Raw genomic sequence first — 18,387 nt, forward strand, 5'->3', positions numbered from 1 at the left:
TCTCTACTTCAGGGAGGGGCAACACTGCTACAAAGCGGCTGCGAAGAAGCTATCCGGAGTGAGGTACCCACGTTCACCCCCGGAAACCCCACCATCCAGCACGCTCGTAGCACTGGGGGATGGAGGACGAGGTGGGAAACTACTCGCGCTGCGGGCTCCCTAGGAGGTGGAGGTGTGCTGTTCTAGATCCTAAGGCCACACACGAGGAGATCCCCTTTCCCGGAGAGCTGAAAAGTAGAGACTTCTTGGTAGGGGAACAGAAACTCTCTCCAACTTGGCCTGAGAAGAGTCACAAAATGCACGATTTTCAGCTTGGGAAGTCAGTTTAGACACCGTGTAGTATTCCGATTGGGATCTGTGTCTGATAACATGTGCTACTTTTTTGTATATATTTTATTAAGAAATGCAATTCTTGTGCTATGTCACTATGTTTTCCACGTGAGCCTGACACATCATGGCTTAATTTGAGCTTGTATGGATGCTGCGGGGATGGCGGGGCGGTGAAGAGGATGGCAGGGACGGGGAGGTGAAGGGGATGGCGGGGCGGAGACAGGGTGGTGAAGGGGATGGCAGGGACGGGGAGGTGAAGGGGATGGTGGTCCGGGGACGGGGCAGTGACGGGGACAGATTTTTTTCCCTGTGTCATTCTCTAGTAGACACCCCTGATGGTCTTGATAGGAAAAAGAATGGTCCAGAATTTGGTAGCTAAAATTGAATCCTTAAAAAATGCAGGGTCATGCATTTGGACTGCAAAAACCTGAGCAACGGTACAGATTAAGGGGCGAAGAGGAGTAGGGTGCAATGATCATCAGTTGGCCAAACAGGTAGAAAAGGGAGACAATGAAAGCTAGAAGGATGCTAGGTTGCATAGGGAGAGGAATGGCTTGCAGAAAAAGGAGGTAATGATACCCCTTTATAGGACTCTGGTGAGACCTCACTTACAATATTGTGTAAAATTCTGGAAACTGTACTTACATTTAAGATACTAACATAATCTAAGGTACTTCCTACTATTACTATGAGGGCCGCTGAAATGTTCTCAGCCAAACCAAGACGACAATGACGTGGAGCCATGAAACTTTCAATTGTCTTCTTGGTTTGGCTGAGAACTTTTCAGCGGTCTTCGTAGTAGTTAGTAGTAAATACCTTGGATTATTTTGGTATCTTATATGTAGGTCTTTAAACTAAATAAGTTTCCATATAGACTGCTGTCGGGAGGCAAATGCTGGGGAGAGTGTATGCCCCCTGTTGCCTAGATTACTTTGGCTTCCTTTAAAAAGCGTTTTGTATTCAAGCTGCTGGAGAAACAGGATTCAGAATTCTATACTCAAGAGAAATTTAAGTTCTTCCCAAAAGAATACTGGAAATTCCTACTTTAAGATCAGTAATATGGGAAAGAGCAATTAAAAAACTCTGTCCTGAGGGGCGTGGCTTAGCATGCACACAAAATGGTCGTGTGATCGCAGCGCTCCTCTTACCTGGGCAACCGTTGAATAAATAAAGATTTCCTTTTAAACTGTTTTTGGCTGAAAACCTCGGAGAGGACAGCGGGAGCATGGCGAGCACCCGACAGAGTAAGAGTGAAACCGGAGGGACTGTGAAAAGGCAGAAGCAGGATCAAATTACCCCGAGTAAGGTTCCGCTTCCTGCTGATGTATCGGAGGAGTTAAGCAAAGCTGAAGTTATGGGGGAACTGAGGCAAATCAAACAAATGCTGACAGAGACTGTGAGTAATATGGCAGAACTGAAGGAAGAAATCCTGAATATACACAGACAAATGGAAGTAGCTAATAAAAGAACAACAGAGTTAGAAGTTAAAATGGAGAGAAAAAGATGCAAAAATGACAGTTTGGAAATAATTCAATTGAAAAGGAAGATTACGAAAACCGTGGAAGAAGAAAGAATATAAAACTTTTTGGAATACAGGAAAATTTGGAAGGGAAAAATGCAATACAGTTTTTAGAAAATTTAATTCCTAGATTATTGCAGTTGGATTTCAAACAGCCTTTGGAAATAGAACGGGCACACAGGATTCCAATAAAGAGTCTGGAAAATCAAGGGAGACCAAGACCATTAATATTCAAGATGTTAAGATACCAGCAAGCAATAGAAAAGATAAAAACTTAAACTATAAAGGATCCAAAATATGGTTTTTACCAGACTTTGCTAGAAATACAGCAAATATTAGGAAGAAATTCCTTGAGCTGAGATCTCAATTAAAGGAAAAAGGATATAAGTATGGGTTATATTACCCAGCAAAAATGAGGGTATCTTGTGGGGATAAATCTTTGTATTTTGTTGATCCGGAAAAACTAAAGACCTTTCTTTCAAAATCAGAACCTATGTCATTTTAGCACAATGGGTGTTGAAATGAAGGGATAAATACTAAGACTAGATTGGTGGATATTGAACAAAAAATTAAATATAAAGAACTATGGGACTTTAGTTTGTTGGAAAAAGAAGAATATGCAACAAAGAACAGGAAATAAAAATGAACAAGTGAAAAAGAAAATAAAAGAATGTAAAGAAGAAAGAAGGATAGACTGGAAAGACATTAAAGTGAAGTTATTAGACTGAAAGATGGATGGTTGGAGTAAAGAATGAACAAGAAGGATTAAAGAACTGGACAAATTAACACAAAAGGAAAAGTGAAGACTGAATAGGAAAATAAATAGATGTGAAGAAGAAGAAAGCAGGACTGATAGACTAAAAGGATATTATAAAAAATAAAAAAAATGAATGACAATTGGCAGTCAAAAGTCTTTAAGAGTGGATGGATGGAGATAAGAAATAAATATGAAAGTTCAGTTTATTTAACAAGTCAGAAAAGGAGAAAGTAAAGAATGAAAGGACAATAAGGAAAAGATTGCAGAATGGACTAATGATAGAAAGGACAAGTTATATGATATTTAAATGCAAGTAAAGGAAAGGAAAATGAATAATATAAAAGAAAGATACATAAGAATTTATTGGTAGCTGAAGGAATGTAAAGATTGATGTTATGATAATATAGTTTTAAAAAGATTGGATTTAATTTGGAGAAGAGGAAATATAAAAAGGGGGGGAAAAAATTATTTTGAAAATGAAATACAAATAGAGGATAAAAACTTATAAAATTGAAGTTTGTTTTTTTTTTTAACAGAAATATATGAAGAGATGGATATTTGTTGTTGGATATTTAAAGGAGGATAGGAGAAGATGGATTAGATAATATAAGATATAGGAAAATGATACTTTTTATTAAATATATGACTATGATAGAATTTTCTTGAATGAAATAAAATGTTGGGGGAATGAATTAGAGATTGGTGAAATGATAAAAATGCATTAATGGAATGTTAGGAAATAAATATGGTTATGTGACTAAAGGTTAAATAATAGATAGAGAAATTACTTTAAAATGGGGAAAAAAAAGAAAAAAAAAGAAAAAAGGTTTTATGATTAGAAGAGAGATATAATTAGATATATTGTGGAGATGTAGTGAGTTTGTCTCAATAAAGGATAAAGGGGTTATTAATAAATATTGGTTGCCTGGGGGGGAGGGGGGAAGTTGGGATTACTGTCCAATGTGTGTCCTTAAGCAGTCATTATATTGGGGTGGGAGGGGTGGGAAGAAGGTGGGTATTAAAGATATTACTAGGATGATTAAGGAAAAGATTAATAAGGGATTGGGTAATTTGGAGGTAAGAATGTGTGCCATGGGGAGAAGTTTTTTAGATCTTAGTTATGGAAGAAGGGAAGAGGAAGATTATGATAAGGAGTATAAAATATATTATGTCTTTTAAGATATTTTCTATTAATGTCAATGGCCTGAATCATGTAATCAAAAGGAAAAGGGTATTATCATTTTTAAAGAAGCAAAACGCGGATGCTTATTGTCTGCAGGAGACCCATCTTAATATAAAGGAATCACAGAAACTAACGGGTGGGTGGGTGAAAGAATGTTTTTTTGCTCCAGCAGAGGGTAAAAAAGCAGGAGTAGCAGTTCTTATAAATAAAAAGTGTATGGCCAATTTTAAGATAGTAAATTCGGACCCACATGGAAGATGGCTACATGTTGATATAAGTATGGGAAATAATGCCCTGACGTTGTTCAATATATATGCCCCTAATTCGAATCAATCAGAATTCTTTAAAAAATTGCAGAGTATGTTGTTACCACTGGCTGCTTCTAATTTAGTGGTGGCTGGAGATTTTAATGCTGTAATGGATCCATTAATGGATAAAAAACCAGGTAAAAGTATAAAATCTTTAGGTTTAGATAATTTGGTTCAATCATGTGATTTGAAGGATATATGGCGTATTCTTCATTTTAATGATCAGGAATTTTCATTTTGTTCACAGGTTCATAAATCATTTTCAAGAATAGATTATATTTTTATTTCATCACATAAGGTGCAGCAAGTGATTAAGGCTTCCATTGATCCCATTATCATTTCGGTTCATGCGGGAGTATGGATAGATTTACAATTAGATCAATTAGAAAATAGAAGACCTCTTTGGAGATTTGATAATGCATTGCTTGTGGATGAAAAATTTTTGGAAAATTTTAAAACACAAATTAGTGATTTCTTTCAAATTAATTTAGTGGAAGATACATCTATTGAAAATGTATGGGACGCTTTTAAAGCAACTATGAGAGGTCATATTATATCATATTCGGCTTTTGTTAGGAAACAGATTAAAAAACAGTATATAGAGTTAGAAAAAGAAATTAAAATACTAGAAACTAAATTGGTAAGCAAATGGGAACATGATGTATTACAAGCTCTTTTGAAAGCAAAAGGTAAATATAACGAATTAGCTTCAAAAATGATAAGAAGAGACTTGTTTTCCAAACAGACAATGTATTATGGAAATTCTAATAAGGCGGGAAGATTATTGGCAAATTATCTTAAAGCAAAAAAAAGAAGAACTAACATTAATGGGATAAAAGATGATAATGGTATAATAACCAATCAAACGGATATAATTTTAAAGCAATTTCTAAAATTTTATAAGGACCTGTATTCTTCCGAGCCTTATTTGGAGAGGCAAAAAGATGGTAAAAATTTTTTAGATTTAATTATTGGACCTAAGGTTCCTGATCATATAAAACGGAGTTTAGATGAACCTATATCATTAAAAGAATTAGAAACAGCGTTGAGATCTCTTAGAGTTGGATCCGCTCCAGGTGGTGATGGTTATACAGTAGAATTTTATAAAACATTTCAAAATGTCCTTTCCCCATATTTACTAAATTTATATCAGACACAACTTATAAAAGGTGATATTAAAGGTACTATGGCTGAATCAATAGTAATTGTTTTGCCTAAGCCAAATAAAGATCCTACTTTGGTTTCAGACTACAGGCCTATATCTTTAATAAATGTGGATAATAAACTTTTGGCGAAAATTTTGGCTTTGAGATTAGCCAAAGCTCTCCCACATATTATAGACACGCATCAGACGGGTTTCGTTGCTAAAAGACATTCCTCTAATAACTCTAGATTATTGTTTCATATGTTAAATTTATCAAAAAAAATGGATGAACCGGCTTTTACAGTTTCCTTGGATGCAGAAAAAGCGTTTGATAGGGTAGAATGGAATTTTATGTATCAGGCTTTAGAATGGTTTGGTATAGGTTCTGGATTTATACAAATGGTAAAAACATTGTATAGCTTCCCGATTGCAAGATTAAATATTAATAATATGATATCTGATGGTTTTCAATTGCAGAGGGGAGTTAGACAAGGTTGTCCTTTATCTCCTTTGTTATTTGATGTTGTATTAGAACCCTTATTGTTAGCAATACAGCAAGCAAGGGGGATACAGGGTATTCCATATTCTGATATGGAATATAAAATTTCGGCTTATGAGGATGATATTTTACTTTATTTGAGGAATCCAGAGTCTACCTTATCTTGTCTATTGGAATTAATTGATATGTTTGGCAAATTTTCAGGTTATAAAATTAATTGGAGTAAGTCTGAACTTATACCTTTAAATGTTCATTGTGTAAAAGGATTATTTGACACTTTTCCGTTCATATGGAAAGAAGAAGGATTTAAATATCTTGGCATTCAAGTTAAAAATACAATTGAAGATACAGTAAAAGAAAATGAAAAATTTGTATTGAAAAAAGTTAGAGTTATGTGAGCAATGGAATCCGTTACATCTTTCTTGGTGGGGGAGAGTTCAAACTATTAAAATGATGATCTTGCCTGTAGTTTGCTACCAAATGAGTATGATACCTATTTATTTTCAGGGGTCCTTTTATAAAAAGCTTAATAGCATTTTAACGAAATTTCTTTGGCTTGGTAAAACGCATAGAATAGCTTTGGTATCTTTGCAAAAATCAATTAAGGAGGGAGGGGTAAATTTTCCAAATTTTTATAGGTACCATCAAGCCTATATTTTACGTCAGGGTATGTATTGGATCCTCCCAGAACTGATAGATAATGCACCGGATTGGTTATATTTGGAATGGCGCCTTATGTTTCCCCTAAATTTAGTTCATCTTCCAAGTATCAACATGCCTAGAAGATACAGAGAAAATAAGATATTAATGGATACTTGGAAAACGTTGAGGTTTATTAGTAAATTAACACCTGTCCCAATAAACAAGTCAACTAATCAGTCTTTATGGATAAACTCCAAGATTAAAATTGGCGGAGCTCAAATCCTTTGGAAGGAATGGATTATTGCAGGCATTAGATCTCTGAATGATGTTATTTCGGAAGGTAAACTGCTGGAATTTTCACAATTGCAACATAGATTTGGTCTTAGTAAAAAACAAAGTTTTAAATGGTTGTAATTGAAGCAGGCCATTCAGGTTGGGTTACCTGAATGGAAAACATTGAATAATCAATATAGTTTAGAGTTCTTATGCTTCCAAGCAGACTTCCTAGGGCATCAAGCCGCATTGTGGTATAAATTAATATCTGGATATTTGAAAAAAAAACCAAAAAATGGTCTGAGACATTTGGAGCATTGAGATTAAGCATCAAATTACTGCATCTCAATGGCCACTAATTTGGTCTTGGAGAATGAGATGTACAGTGTCAGCATCTATGAGACAAACTTGGTTCTTTTTATTACATAGAGCTTTTTGGACCCCTACACGTTTGCAAAAATTAGATAGTTCTAAGTCCAATAAATGCTGGCACTGTAATCTGGAACCTGGGACGTTGGATCATTTACTGTATCATTGTCCCTACATTAAAAGTTTTTGGAATGCAATTTGGCCACAAATTAATAAATTGATGGAAAATCATGTAGCAATATCATATGATACAGTGTTATTTGGAATGATGATGAGAAAAAAAAGTCAAATTTCACCAGAAAATAACAAGCTTTTACTAGTCATGACAGGGGTTGCCATTCAGCATATAACCAATAACTGGAAGAATCATAGTAACCTTAATTATACATTTTGGTGGAATACAATTTGTCATATATTCAAAATGGAAAGAGTAATAGCAATACAAAGAGGGACATATCCTAAATTTATAAAAATATGGGGGCCATTGACAAAGTATTGTACTGAATGAATAATAGGATTTATCTTCTTTTCTTCTTTTTCTTGTCTTCTTGGGGTAGTGAAAATAATTTTACATAACATGTTATAATATGGTATACAATATGTATAAGGTGATTGAAGTACTTGAAGGGTGGGGGTGGGAGAGGGGATAAAAAAAATTTGTTCAGAATATTATGTAATAGATATAAAAGTGATATTGTGTATTCATTAGTTGTAACTCAAAATTTGTACACTTCATGTAAAATATGAAAATGAATAAAGAATTATAAAAAAACAACAACTCTGTCCTGCTTTACTTTTAAGAGATTTAAAAATATTTTGTACCCTGATTTGAGTTAGACATTTTGGAGTTTGTGTATGTGCGATTCTGCTGATTTTTAAAACCATGTATATGATATTTTCTTCCTAATCTATTTCCTTTGCACTATAATTGCTTAAGAACATAATAACATAAGCATTGCCTCTGCCGAGTCAGACCATAGGTCCATCACACCCAGCAGTCCGCTCCCGCGGCGGCCCCCCCAGGTCAAGGACCTGTAGTGATCTATTACTCAAGGGCGTTTTGTATTGTATAGTAACCCTCTAAACATACTCCTGGATCCCCTTTCCCTTCAGGAACTCGTCCAATCCCTTTTTGAAACCCAAAATTGTACTCTGCTCAACCACCTCCTCTGGAAGCGCATTTCAGGTGTCCACCACCCTCTGGGTGAAGAACTTCCTAGCATTTGTTCTAAATCTATCTCCCCTCAATTTTTTTGAGTGCCCTCTAGTTTTTGTTACCCCCGCCAGTCTGAAGAATCTGTCTCTCTCTTTATTTCTGTTAATTATTTTAGTTTACTCTATTTCTTTTCAAACTGTAATTGTTTTATTTGTTGTGTATATTTTATATATTATATACACATATAAACACTACATAAATCCATCCATCTAACTTGCCACAAGGGGGGAAAAGTTTTCCCTCCTCCCAGTGTCTCTCGATATACCCCTGGGAACTCTTATGGGCCATCAAGTTAGGATTCTGGCAAGGCTGCACTTGAAGGAACTGAACCAGCCCCTACCACGGAACAATAGAAACATAGAAAGATGACGGCAGATAAGGGCTACAGCCCATCAAGGTCTTAAACATAAATTTGGACAATGTCCAGTGAGAAATGGGCCTGACTGAGAAGCCCCACCTGACCACTGGGAACCTGTTGTGGGGGCTACAGTCTCTTAGGGGCTACTCCAAAATGGTCAGTTTTGCATGGAGCTCAGAGCCCTCCCAGTGCAGCATGAGCTGTCAGTTGCCTCACAAAAAAAGGGAAGCCCCAGAGCAACTCCCATCACACATCAGCTCATCGAGATCTGCTCTGGAAGTGTGATGGCAACTCAAACGCCCACAGATACTCCCTGGGTTCCAGCATGCACGGACCTGCCAAAGAGCTACAACGCTCTGATGTTCACGGTAGAGAGCTGCACGGGAACGGGGACGACGGGAATCCCGCGGGACCCGCGGGCATCCCGCAGGTTCCCCCTTTGGGTCACGGGGATCCCGTGGGGACGCCCCCTAGGGTCGCGGGGATCCCGTGGGGACGCCTCTGAGGGTCGCGGGGTTCCTGCGGGGCTGGATGTACTCAGTCGCGCGGCTCTTCTCTCTACCTTCTCTGCTTGCAGCACAGAGCCGAACGGAAGTCTTCCCGACGTCAGCGCTGACGTCGGAGGGGAGGGAGGGCTTAAAGCTTAAAGCCCTCCCTCCCTCCGACGTCAGCGCTGACGTCGGGAAGACTTCCGTTCGGCTCTGTGCTGCAGGCAGTGCAGGTAAGGAGGAGAGTAGCCTCGCGGTTCGAGTGGCTACCAAGGGACGGGGCGGTACGCCCCGCCCCACCCCGCCCCGGTTGCAGCACAGCCGGCCAGGTCCCCTTACTTTTGTGGCACTTCCCCGACCGACCGACAACAGCCCCGGTCCGACAATCCTCCCTGCCCTGTAGCCGCAAATCTAAATTATCTTCTTACAGCAGCTGTAATAAGGTAATTTAGATTCGCAGTTAAGGGCAGGGAGGTTTGTCGGACCGGGGCTGTTGTCAGTCGGTCGGGGAAGTGCCACAAAAGTAAGGGGACCTGGCCGGCTGTGCTGCACCCGGGGCGGTAGAGAAGGAGTGGGGAGAAGGACGCTGAAAGGCCATGGGGAAGACAGGAGGAGGGGGGGAAGGACTCTGAAAGCACTTGAAGACAGAGGAGGGAGAAGGACGCTGAAAGCACATGAGGAATACAAAGGGGTGGAGAAGGACGCTGAAAGGCCATGGGAAGGGGGGGGGGGAAGGACTCTGAAAGCACTTGTGGAAGACAGAGGGGGGAGAAGGATGCTGAAAGCACATGGGGAAGACAAAGGGGTGGAGAAGGACGCTGAAAGGACATGGGGAAGACAAAGGGGTGGAGAAGGACGCTGAAAGGCCATGGGAAGGGCGGGGGGGGGAAGGACTCTGAAAGCACTTGTGGAAGACAGAGGGGGGAGAAGGATGCTGAAAGCACATGGGGAAGACAAAGGGGTGGAGAAGGATGCTGAAAGGACATGGGGAAGACGGGGGGGGTGGAGAAGGACGCTGAAAGGCCATGGGGAAGACAGAGAGGGAGAAGGACGCTGAAAGGACATGGGGAAGCAGAGGGGGGAGAAGGACACTGAAAGCACATGTGGAAGACAGAGGGGGGAGAAGGACGCTGACTGGACATGGGGAAGATGGGGGGAGAAGGACGCTGAAAGGAAATGGGGAAGAGAGAGTAGGGAGAAGACGCTGGCAGGGAAGAAGACAGATGCCAGACTATGGGGGGAGCGGAGAGAAGAAGATGGGTGCCAGACCAATTTGGAAGGGGGAAGAAAGGGAGAGGCACAGTAACAGAGCAAATGGAAGATGCAGAAGGAAGAGAGACAGTGGATGGAAGGAATTGAATGAGAACATGAGGAAAGCAGAAACCAGGCAACAAAGGTAGGAAAATAATTATATTTCTTTTTTTTTATTTTGCTTCAGGATAAAGTAGTATATTAGTTGTGTTGATAAAAATTTATAAACATTAGAGGCTCTGGTAGAAACCCATTTGCAAAGTATGTATTCTTCCCAATTAATATTTTCAAATTAATAAAGTCTTTTTGCTTATTTGTAAATGGTTTCTACCAGAGCCTTTAATTCAGTAGCATAATTAAATGAAATAACTATTTCTGAAGTTTATATGGACGGGCGGGGACGGAGGGGATTCCTCGCGGGGACGGGTGGGGACGGAGGGGATCCCTCGCGGGGACGGAGGGATTCCTCACGGGGACGGGTGGGATTCCTCACGGGGACGGGTGGGGACGGGTGGGACTTTGGCGGGGACGGGTGGGATTTCTGTCCCCGCGCAACTCTCTAGTTCACGGCCACACTTTAACAAATTTAATAGGCAAGATATCAAACTTGAACATTTAATACAATAACATGGGGGAAAGAGGGGAATATCTTACATTAATATGGCACATTCATGTTTATTAAAAAAGGTAATGTAATAAAAACAAGAGGAATTCCAATTTTATAATAGAAAAGCCTAAAATGTCACTTGGAGAGACCCCCAAGAAAGAGACTTGGGAGTACTGGTCGATAAGTTGATGAAGTCGTCTGCACAATGTGCGGCGGTGGCGAAAAGGGCGAACAGAATGCTTGGAATGATTAAGGGGATCACGAACAGATCAGAGAAGGTTATCATGCTGCTGTACCGGGCCATGGTGCGCCCTCACCTAGAGTACTGCGTCCAGCACTAGTCACCGTACATAAGGAAAGACACGAAAGGGTCCAGAGAAGAGCGACTAAAATGGTTAAGGGGCTGGAGAAGTTGCCGTACAGTGAGAGATTAAAGAAACTGGGCCTCTTCTCCCTTGAAAAGAGGAGACTGAGAGGGGACATGATTGAAACATTCCAGATAATGACAGGTTGCTCACCCTCTCCAAGGTAGAGAGAACGAGAGGGCACTCTCTATAAAGTTAAAAGGGGATAGATTCCTTACAAACGTAAGGAAGTTCTTCTTCACCTAGAGAGTGGTGGAAAACTGGAACGCTCTTCCGGAGGCTGTTATAGGGGAAAACATCTTCCAGGGATTCAAGACAAGGTTGGACAAGTTCCTGCTGAACCGGAACAAACACAGGTAGGGCTGGTCTCAGTTAGGGCACTAGGGGCCACCGTGTGAGCGGACTGCCGGGCACGATGGACCACTGGTTTGACCCAGCAGTGGCAATTCTTATGTTCTTAAAAATCAGCCATACCAATATAAATATTTCACTTTTCATTATAATTGTGTTGTGTAGAACTGCTAACATACTTTAATATCATCCTCTAAATCAATATCAAAAGCTTCTTTAAAGAGTAAAGTCTTCAATAAAATTTGCCTCAGCACACATATAAGGAAGAAACAGCCTAAGAAAAAAAGGCTTTTGCTCCTGTTGAGGCCCATTTCGCTCTTTTTAAGTGTGGTATAATCATCCAGTGATGCAGTAGAGATCGCGGCTGGAGTATGTGGAATAACTGTCTCTGAGCCTTGTGAACCAGAGTCAACACTTTAAAATCAACTCTATATGGGTAACCAATGATATTCCAAATAACGTGGAGTAATACGATTACTTTTTCTGCAGCATTTTGCACTGCTTGCATACGCTTAAGGATATGTTTTGAACAACCAGTGTATACTACATTACAAGAACCAATCTTAGGAATAAATAACATATCGATTAGTGTATGTAAAGTTTTTTCATTAAAGTAATGTTTCATTGAGCATATCGACCTCAATGTATAAAATCCCTTTTTTTAATAACTTCTGATATATGATCATTAAAAGTCAATTGTGAACCTTCTGTTTTACCCAAAAGCCTTGCCTAACAAAATACCACAGGAACAAAAATTCCAGCACAGAAACAGAGGAGACCTGGGTCTCAATGAAGGCCTTTGCATGTGTTGAAACAGTTCAAAGGACCCGACACAGACTGTCTAAAAAACTGGAATGACTGAACATAAGAACATAAGCAATGCCTCTGCTGGGTCAGACCTGAGGTCCATCGTGCCCAGCAGTCCGCTCACACGGCAGCCCAACAGGTCCAGGACCTGTGCAGTAATCCTCTATCTATTCCTCTCTATCCCCTTTTCCAGCAGGAAATTGTCCAATCCTTTCTTGAACCCCAATACCGTTCTCTGCCCTATTATGCTCTCTGGAAGTGCATTCCAGGTGTCCACCACACGTTGGGTAAAGAATAGAGAGCTGCACGGGAATGGGGACGATGGGAAGACTTCCGTTCGGCTCTGTGCTGCAGGCAGGGCAGGTAAGGAAAAGGAGAGTAGAGTAGCCTCGCAGCTCGAGTGGCTACCAAGGGAGGGGGGCGGTCCGCCCTGGTGGAGCACAGCCGGCCAGGTCCCCCCACCCCCGTGGCGCCTCCCCGACCGACCCAAACCAGAAGGAAAGAACACAATAGCATGGGAGGGAGGGGGAAATTAGGAAAGAAAAATACACAGATCCTGGCTCTTGCCCATGATCAATGCGGAAGAAAAAAGTGGAGGGGGGTGAAAAAAGCTCAAAGAAGATTCTGATCTAATGTAATATGGAAGAGAGTTGGCGTGAGACAGTGAAAGAGGACTGTCTAATAATGTCTGGTATGCAAGGAAGAAGTTTAACTCATCCAAGCAACAATCCAACCAAAGGAAATACAGCAGCATGCCTAGGAAAGAAGGTAGTCTCGAGGGGAGGATGGAAGCAGTTTCACTAGGCTTCTGCTACAAGCTCAACCAGGGGAAAGTCATCCCATAGGTTGCTGCCCAGCACACATTCACAAGAATACTGGGAGAAATCCAGCTGCACCATGACTTTTACGATCCCAGGACACAGTGCAAAGGTTTGTGATTCTCGATCACCATCTGCTGGCAGGAAAGAATAGTCCACAATAAAGAATAAGTCATTTCAGAAAATCCGTACAGACATATTAAATAAACAAAAGGAAATGATTGCAACATGAGGCTCTTCATACTCATGGTCTTAGCCAGAAAAAGTAATAGGCCATGGTACATGGTATCAAATGCCACATAGAAAACAAGTTGAAACACTGACTGGCCTTTAAAGTGACACCGTTTACCAAGGTCAAAAGCACTCCGTTTCTGTGTTGTGGTTTGGTCGACAGCCAGACTGGGCAGAACGTAAGGGTTGGATATCTTTCAAATAAGGTGACGGGTGATTTAACGATGCCTTTTCAAGTATTAGAAAGTAATGGAAGGTTAGAAAAATGTCTGTGGCAAATAGGTGTAATTACAGTCTGCTTGAAAATAGAGGGTAGGGACCATTCTGATAAAGGCAAACTAATCAAAGGAGCCAGACATATGAATGGCTGATTGGCAACAGTTCAACCCTGAGCTGATATCGAGTCCAACAAAATAGATGGAGTCAGTCTACTAAAATGGTCGTTGGTCTATGTCAGGGGTAGGCAATTCCGGTCCTCGACAGCCGCAGGCAGGTCAGGTTTTCAGGATATCCACAATAAATATGCATGAGATGGATTTGCATGCACTGCCTCCTTGAGATGCAAATATCATACATATTCATTGTGGAGATCCTAAAAACTGACCTGCCTTTGACTCTTGAGGACCGGAATTGCCTACCCCTGGTCTGTGTTATAAGGCATAAGGGAACAGACTTAAAGATCTCAATATTTATACTTTGGAAGAAAGGCAGGAGAGGGGTGATTTAAGAACATAAGAACATAAGAAGCGCCATCTCCGGATCAGACCTTCGGTCCATCAAGTCCGGCGATCCGCACACGCGGAGGCCCCGCCAGGTATACACCTGGTTTATTTATAGCCACCATATCTTTATATGCCTTTCTCAAGGAGATATGCATCTAGTTTGCTTTTGAAGCCTGGGACTGTCGATTCCGCAATAATCTCCCCTGGTAGAGATGTTTAAATACAATCAGCAAAAAAATTGTTATTAGCCTAGTGGTGGAGATACCCCATGAAAGTACATTTATAATAGGTGGAGAAAAAGCCTCAACTTATCAACAATATACGGACGGCAACCTAATGAGTTCTTAAGCCAGTCCTGCTCTGTATCATAGGCAAAAAAACTCCACACGTTTCAAAATGTAACTTTTCAAAACAGGACCAAAGCCACCACTGTGCACAGGGAGCCAGAAAAAGAGCAAAACAGTTCACTTATCTTCTGACGATGGCAACAACAGCAGCGAGTGGATCTTCCTGCTATAGCACTTCTCACGCTGAAAAAAAGACAAGGAACATACAGAGCAGGACTGGATAGGAGGAGGAGCAAATTCCAAAGAGGAAGTAGGAACCATGACTGAGAAAGAAGAATTTCTGTGAACATCGAGAAATAGTTGCCTGAAAGAAGGAACAGACAGCAAATGTCAATGTGATGAACGACTATATTTTGTGGAAAATATCAAATCAAGATGGAAGCCCACTAGACAGAATCTGAAAAGATAAGATATTATGTTTAAAAAGAATGCAATACGAAATAGGAAGAATATGCTCTGTTTTTAAGAGAGGGGTGACATGGTCATATTTAGGTGAAGGGGAAACAAATATTTCTGTTCTGTGTTCACAGCTGAAGCGCAGGGAGCGGGACTGCAAAAGACAAATGCGAATAGAGATGGAGAAGTGGTAGACCCTGGCCGATTTTCAGAGGGTTGTGTTCATGAGGAGCTAGCTAAATTGAACGTAGACAACGCAATGGGGCCGGATGGTGGACATCCGAGGGTGCTGAAGGAACTTAGGGAAGTTCTGGTGGCTCCACTGACTGACTTTTTCAATGCTTCTCTAGATTTGGGAGTGGTACCGGAGGAAGGGAGGATGTGGTCCCTCTACACAAAAGTGGAAGGAAGAAGTAGGGAATTACAGGCCGGTAAGTCTGACTTCTGTGGTAAGCAAATTAACGGAAACACTTTTAAAACAGAGAATGGTCAAGTTTCTGGAATCCTAGAGCAAAGTCTTCTGCTGTAAGGGAAGGAGGAGGAATAGAAGGAGATGGATTTGACAGAGAATGTAGCAAATGATAAAGAGATGAATTTAGCTCGTGTTTAAGAATATTAGAAATATATGTGTGCTTTGCATTACACAACATACGAGAATAGTGTAATGAGGTATTTTTGAAGTAGTGCAATGTACAAAAGACACAGAAGTGAAAGACCCAAGTGGTACCAGGATTGAGAAGAGCGAGTTTCTGAAGGAAGAGACTGCAAGGAGCGGAAAGATCAAGAGCAGACCCTAGATTATTATTCCAGGTGCTAATTTGATCCGACAGAGGAGAAGGCAAAAAATTATCCAGTCATAGAACTTTATGGTTATAAGCTATTAAAACTTCCATTGTGAGGTCATAAAGCTTTATGGTTAGAGAAACAGAGATCAAACAAGCGTGATGTCCAAACCATGAATTAAAATACGTCTCACGCAATAAAATTATCGATAGAGAAATATTAAAAGCAGAGCAGCTGCTAAGCTGATTTCACCACATTGTTCTAAATCTAGTCGCTTCATCGCATACCCCCTAGTTCTAGTATTTTTGGAAAGAATAAACAAGAGATTCAATCCACTCCTTCCACTCCGCTCAGTATTTTATAGACCTCTATCATATCACCCTTGAGCAGTCTCTTCTCCAAGCTGAAGAGCCTTAGCCGCTTTAGCCTTTCCTCATAAGGAAGTCGTCCCATCCCTTTTATCATTTTCATCACCCTTCTCTGTACCTTTTCTAATTCCATTATATCAGCACTGCACACAGTATTCAAGTTGCAGCTGTACCATAGAACGATCCAAAGGCATTATAACATTTTCATCTTTGTTTTCCATTCCTTTCCAGATAATTCCTGCTGCCACCACCACATATTGAGCTGAGGGTTTCAACGTATCCTCAACAATGACACCTAGATCCTTTTCCTGGGCAGGGACTCCTAACATAGAACCCGGTTATCATGTAGCTATAGTTTGGGTTCTTCACTTTGCACTTGCTCAAATTAAACGTCATCTGTCATTTTGCCCAGTCTCACAAGGTCCTCTTGCAATTTTCACAATCCTCCTTTTCCCTTTCACTGCCTTCTCGGATCCTTTGTCTGGGGTTCCTTTCCTATTTTCTCTGACAATCTCCACTAAATTTTATAGCAATGGAAGATAAATGACCCAAACCTTGTCATAGCAATTTACAATTAATCATTATGGAAAAAGAAAAACATACAGTATCTGACTTCTTGTTCTCAGAGTAACTTTTGGGCAATAAAACCCAGAATGATTGTTTTTTACAGGAAAGATGGTTATCTTCAGCGCTTTCAGGCTGGTGATTCACAGGACCAAATATGAAATGAGATAAAAAGGTAGCTGGTACTTTTAAGGAAGCCATGGAAAATTAACCCTTCACTGGAAAGAAACACAGAGTCTCATTACTCTGCCAATCCAATGCAGTGTTTGGATTACATTGGTCAAAGGAGTCTTCCTTCACATCCCACTTCATGGGAGGTAACGCAGGCAATTCATGCTGCACTTAAAGACACACCATACCTGTGTTGCCCACTGGAGTTGTAAGTGCCAAGAGCCAAGTAAAACATCATAGAATTCCGTCAACTGTTGATCCAATGTCAAGTCACTCTGACAGAGCTCCTGCCACACACTCAGCAGCTGCACCTGCAAAGAGAAGGATAATGATGGTTCGTAACAAAGCTGCCCCAGCCCAGTACAAAGACCACCACCAGGGACACGCCCATTGCCACGGAGATATTTGGAGGACTTTTCTTATTAATTATTTATTCGGATGTCATTTGGATTCACCTTCAGTATAATACCAAGTTCCCAATGAGCTATATTGGGGTGCCCTATCTAATGGCCACCAGATCAGTCTGGTCATGGGAGTCATTCACATGCAATACGATCTTCATTTGAGTATGATAAACGTGTTTCTTTCCTGCTCCAATTTCAGGAGAACCAGATTTCACATTTCCAAGAACCCTACACTGACTGACTAGGTTATCAGAAGTAAGCAGAACTTTTCTTTCAGAAGAAATATGGCATTCTATCATCACATCATGAGCTAAGATAATAATTTAGGTCATGCAACAGCCGAACACAGCACATGACAAGAATTCCAAGATCATCCACAATCTAGAGCTCCTAGATCATAGGAATGACGTATACATTAAAACATGCATGCTCAAACGCAAGATGTGCACATACAAATATAGGGTCTGGGACAAGCATATGCACCCGCAAATACAAGATGCTTACGGAAGGGAAACCAGAGAATGCAGACAGAAATTCAGAGCTAGAGACACACAAGACCAATACAGGGTACTAAAGACAGGCTCAAGCACATGAAAATTGTTCATTGTTTATTGAAAGCTTCTAGAGACTGGGGAGTCTACGTGAGCTTCAGAAATGGTGTCTGTGATGGTTTTCCATACATGAGCTTTTGTACTGGTGTTTCCATGGTGGTTTAGTACATCGTTTATAGGTAATACGTAGAAATGATGAGCATGAGTCGAGTCTCTTTCATTTAACATAAGAATTGCCGCTGCTGTGGTCCATCGCGCCCAGCAGTCCGCTCATGCGTCAGCCCTCTGGTCAAAGACCAGCGCCCTAACTGAGACTAGCCCTACCTACGTACGTTCTGGTTCAGCAGGAACTTGTCTAACTTTGTCTTGAATCCCTGGAGAGTGTTTTCCCCTATGACAGACTCCGGAAGAGCATTCCAGTTTTCTACTACTCTCTGGGTGAAGAAGAACTTCCTTATGTTCATACAGAATCTATCCCCTTTCAATTTTAGAGAGTGCCCTCTCGTTCTCCCCACCTTGGAGAGGGTGAACAACCTGTCTTTATCTACTATATCTAATCCCTTCA

General features: G+C 40.8%; 1 protein-coding gene across 4 annotated transcripts in view; it reads right to left on the reverse strand.

Moving 5' to 3' along the window:
• Window positions 1-18,387, reverse strand: part of COG7 (component of oligomeric golgi complex 7) — a 61,803-nt gene that overhangs the window by 18,330 nt on the left and 25,086 nt on the right. For all 4 annotated transcript variants that reach the window (XM_033962953.1, XM_033962952.1, XM_033962954.1 and 1 more), the window contains one exon: window positions 17,056-17,178. In XM_033962953.1, the coding sequence (XP_033818844.1) occupies window positions 17,056-17,178 (123 nt within the window). The remainder of the gene's footprint in view (window positions 1-17,055; window positions 17,179-18,387) is intronic.

Source organism: Geotrypetes seraphini, chromosome 11 (assembly GCF_902459505.1).
Source record: "Geotrypetes seraphini chromosome 11, aGeoSer1.1, whole genome shotgun sequence".
In the NCBI taxonomy this organism is placed as follows: Eukaryota; Metazoa; Chordata; class Amphibia; order Gymnophiona; family Dermophiidae; genus Geotrypetes; species Geotrypetes seraphini.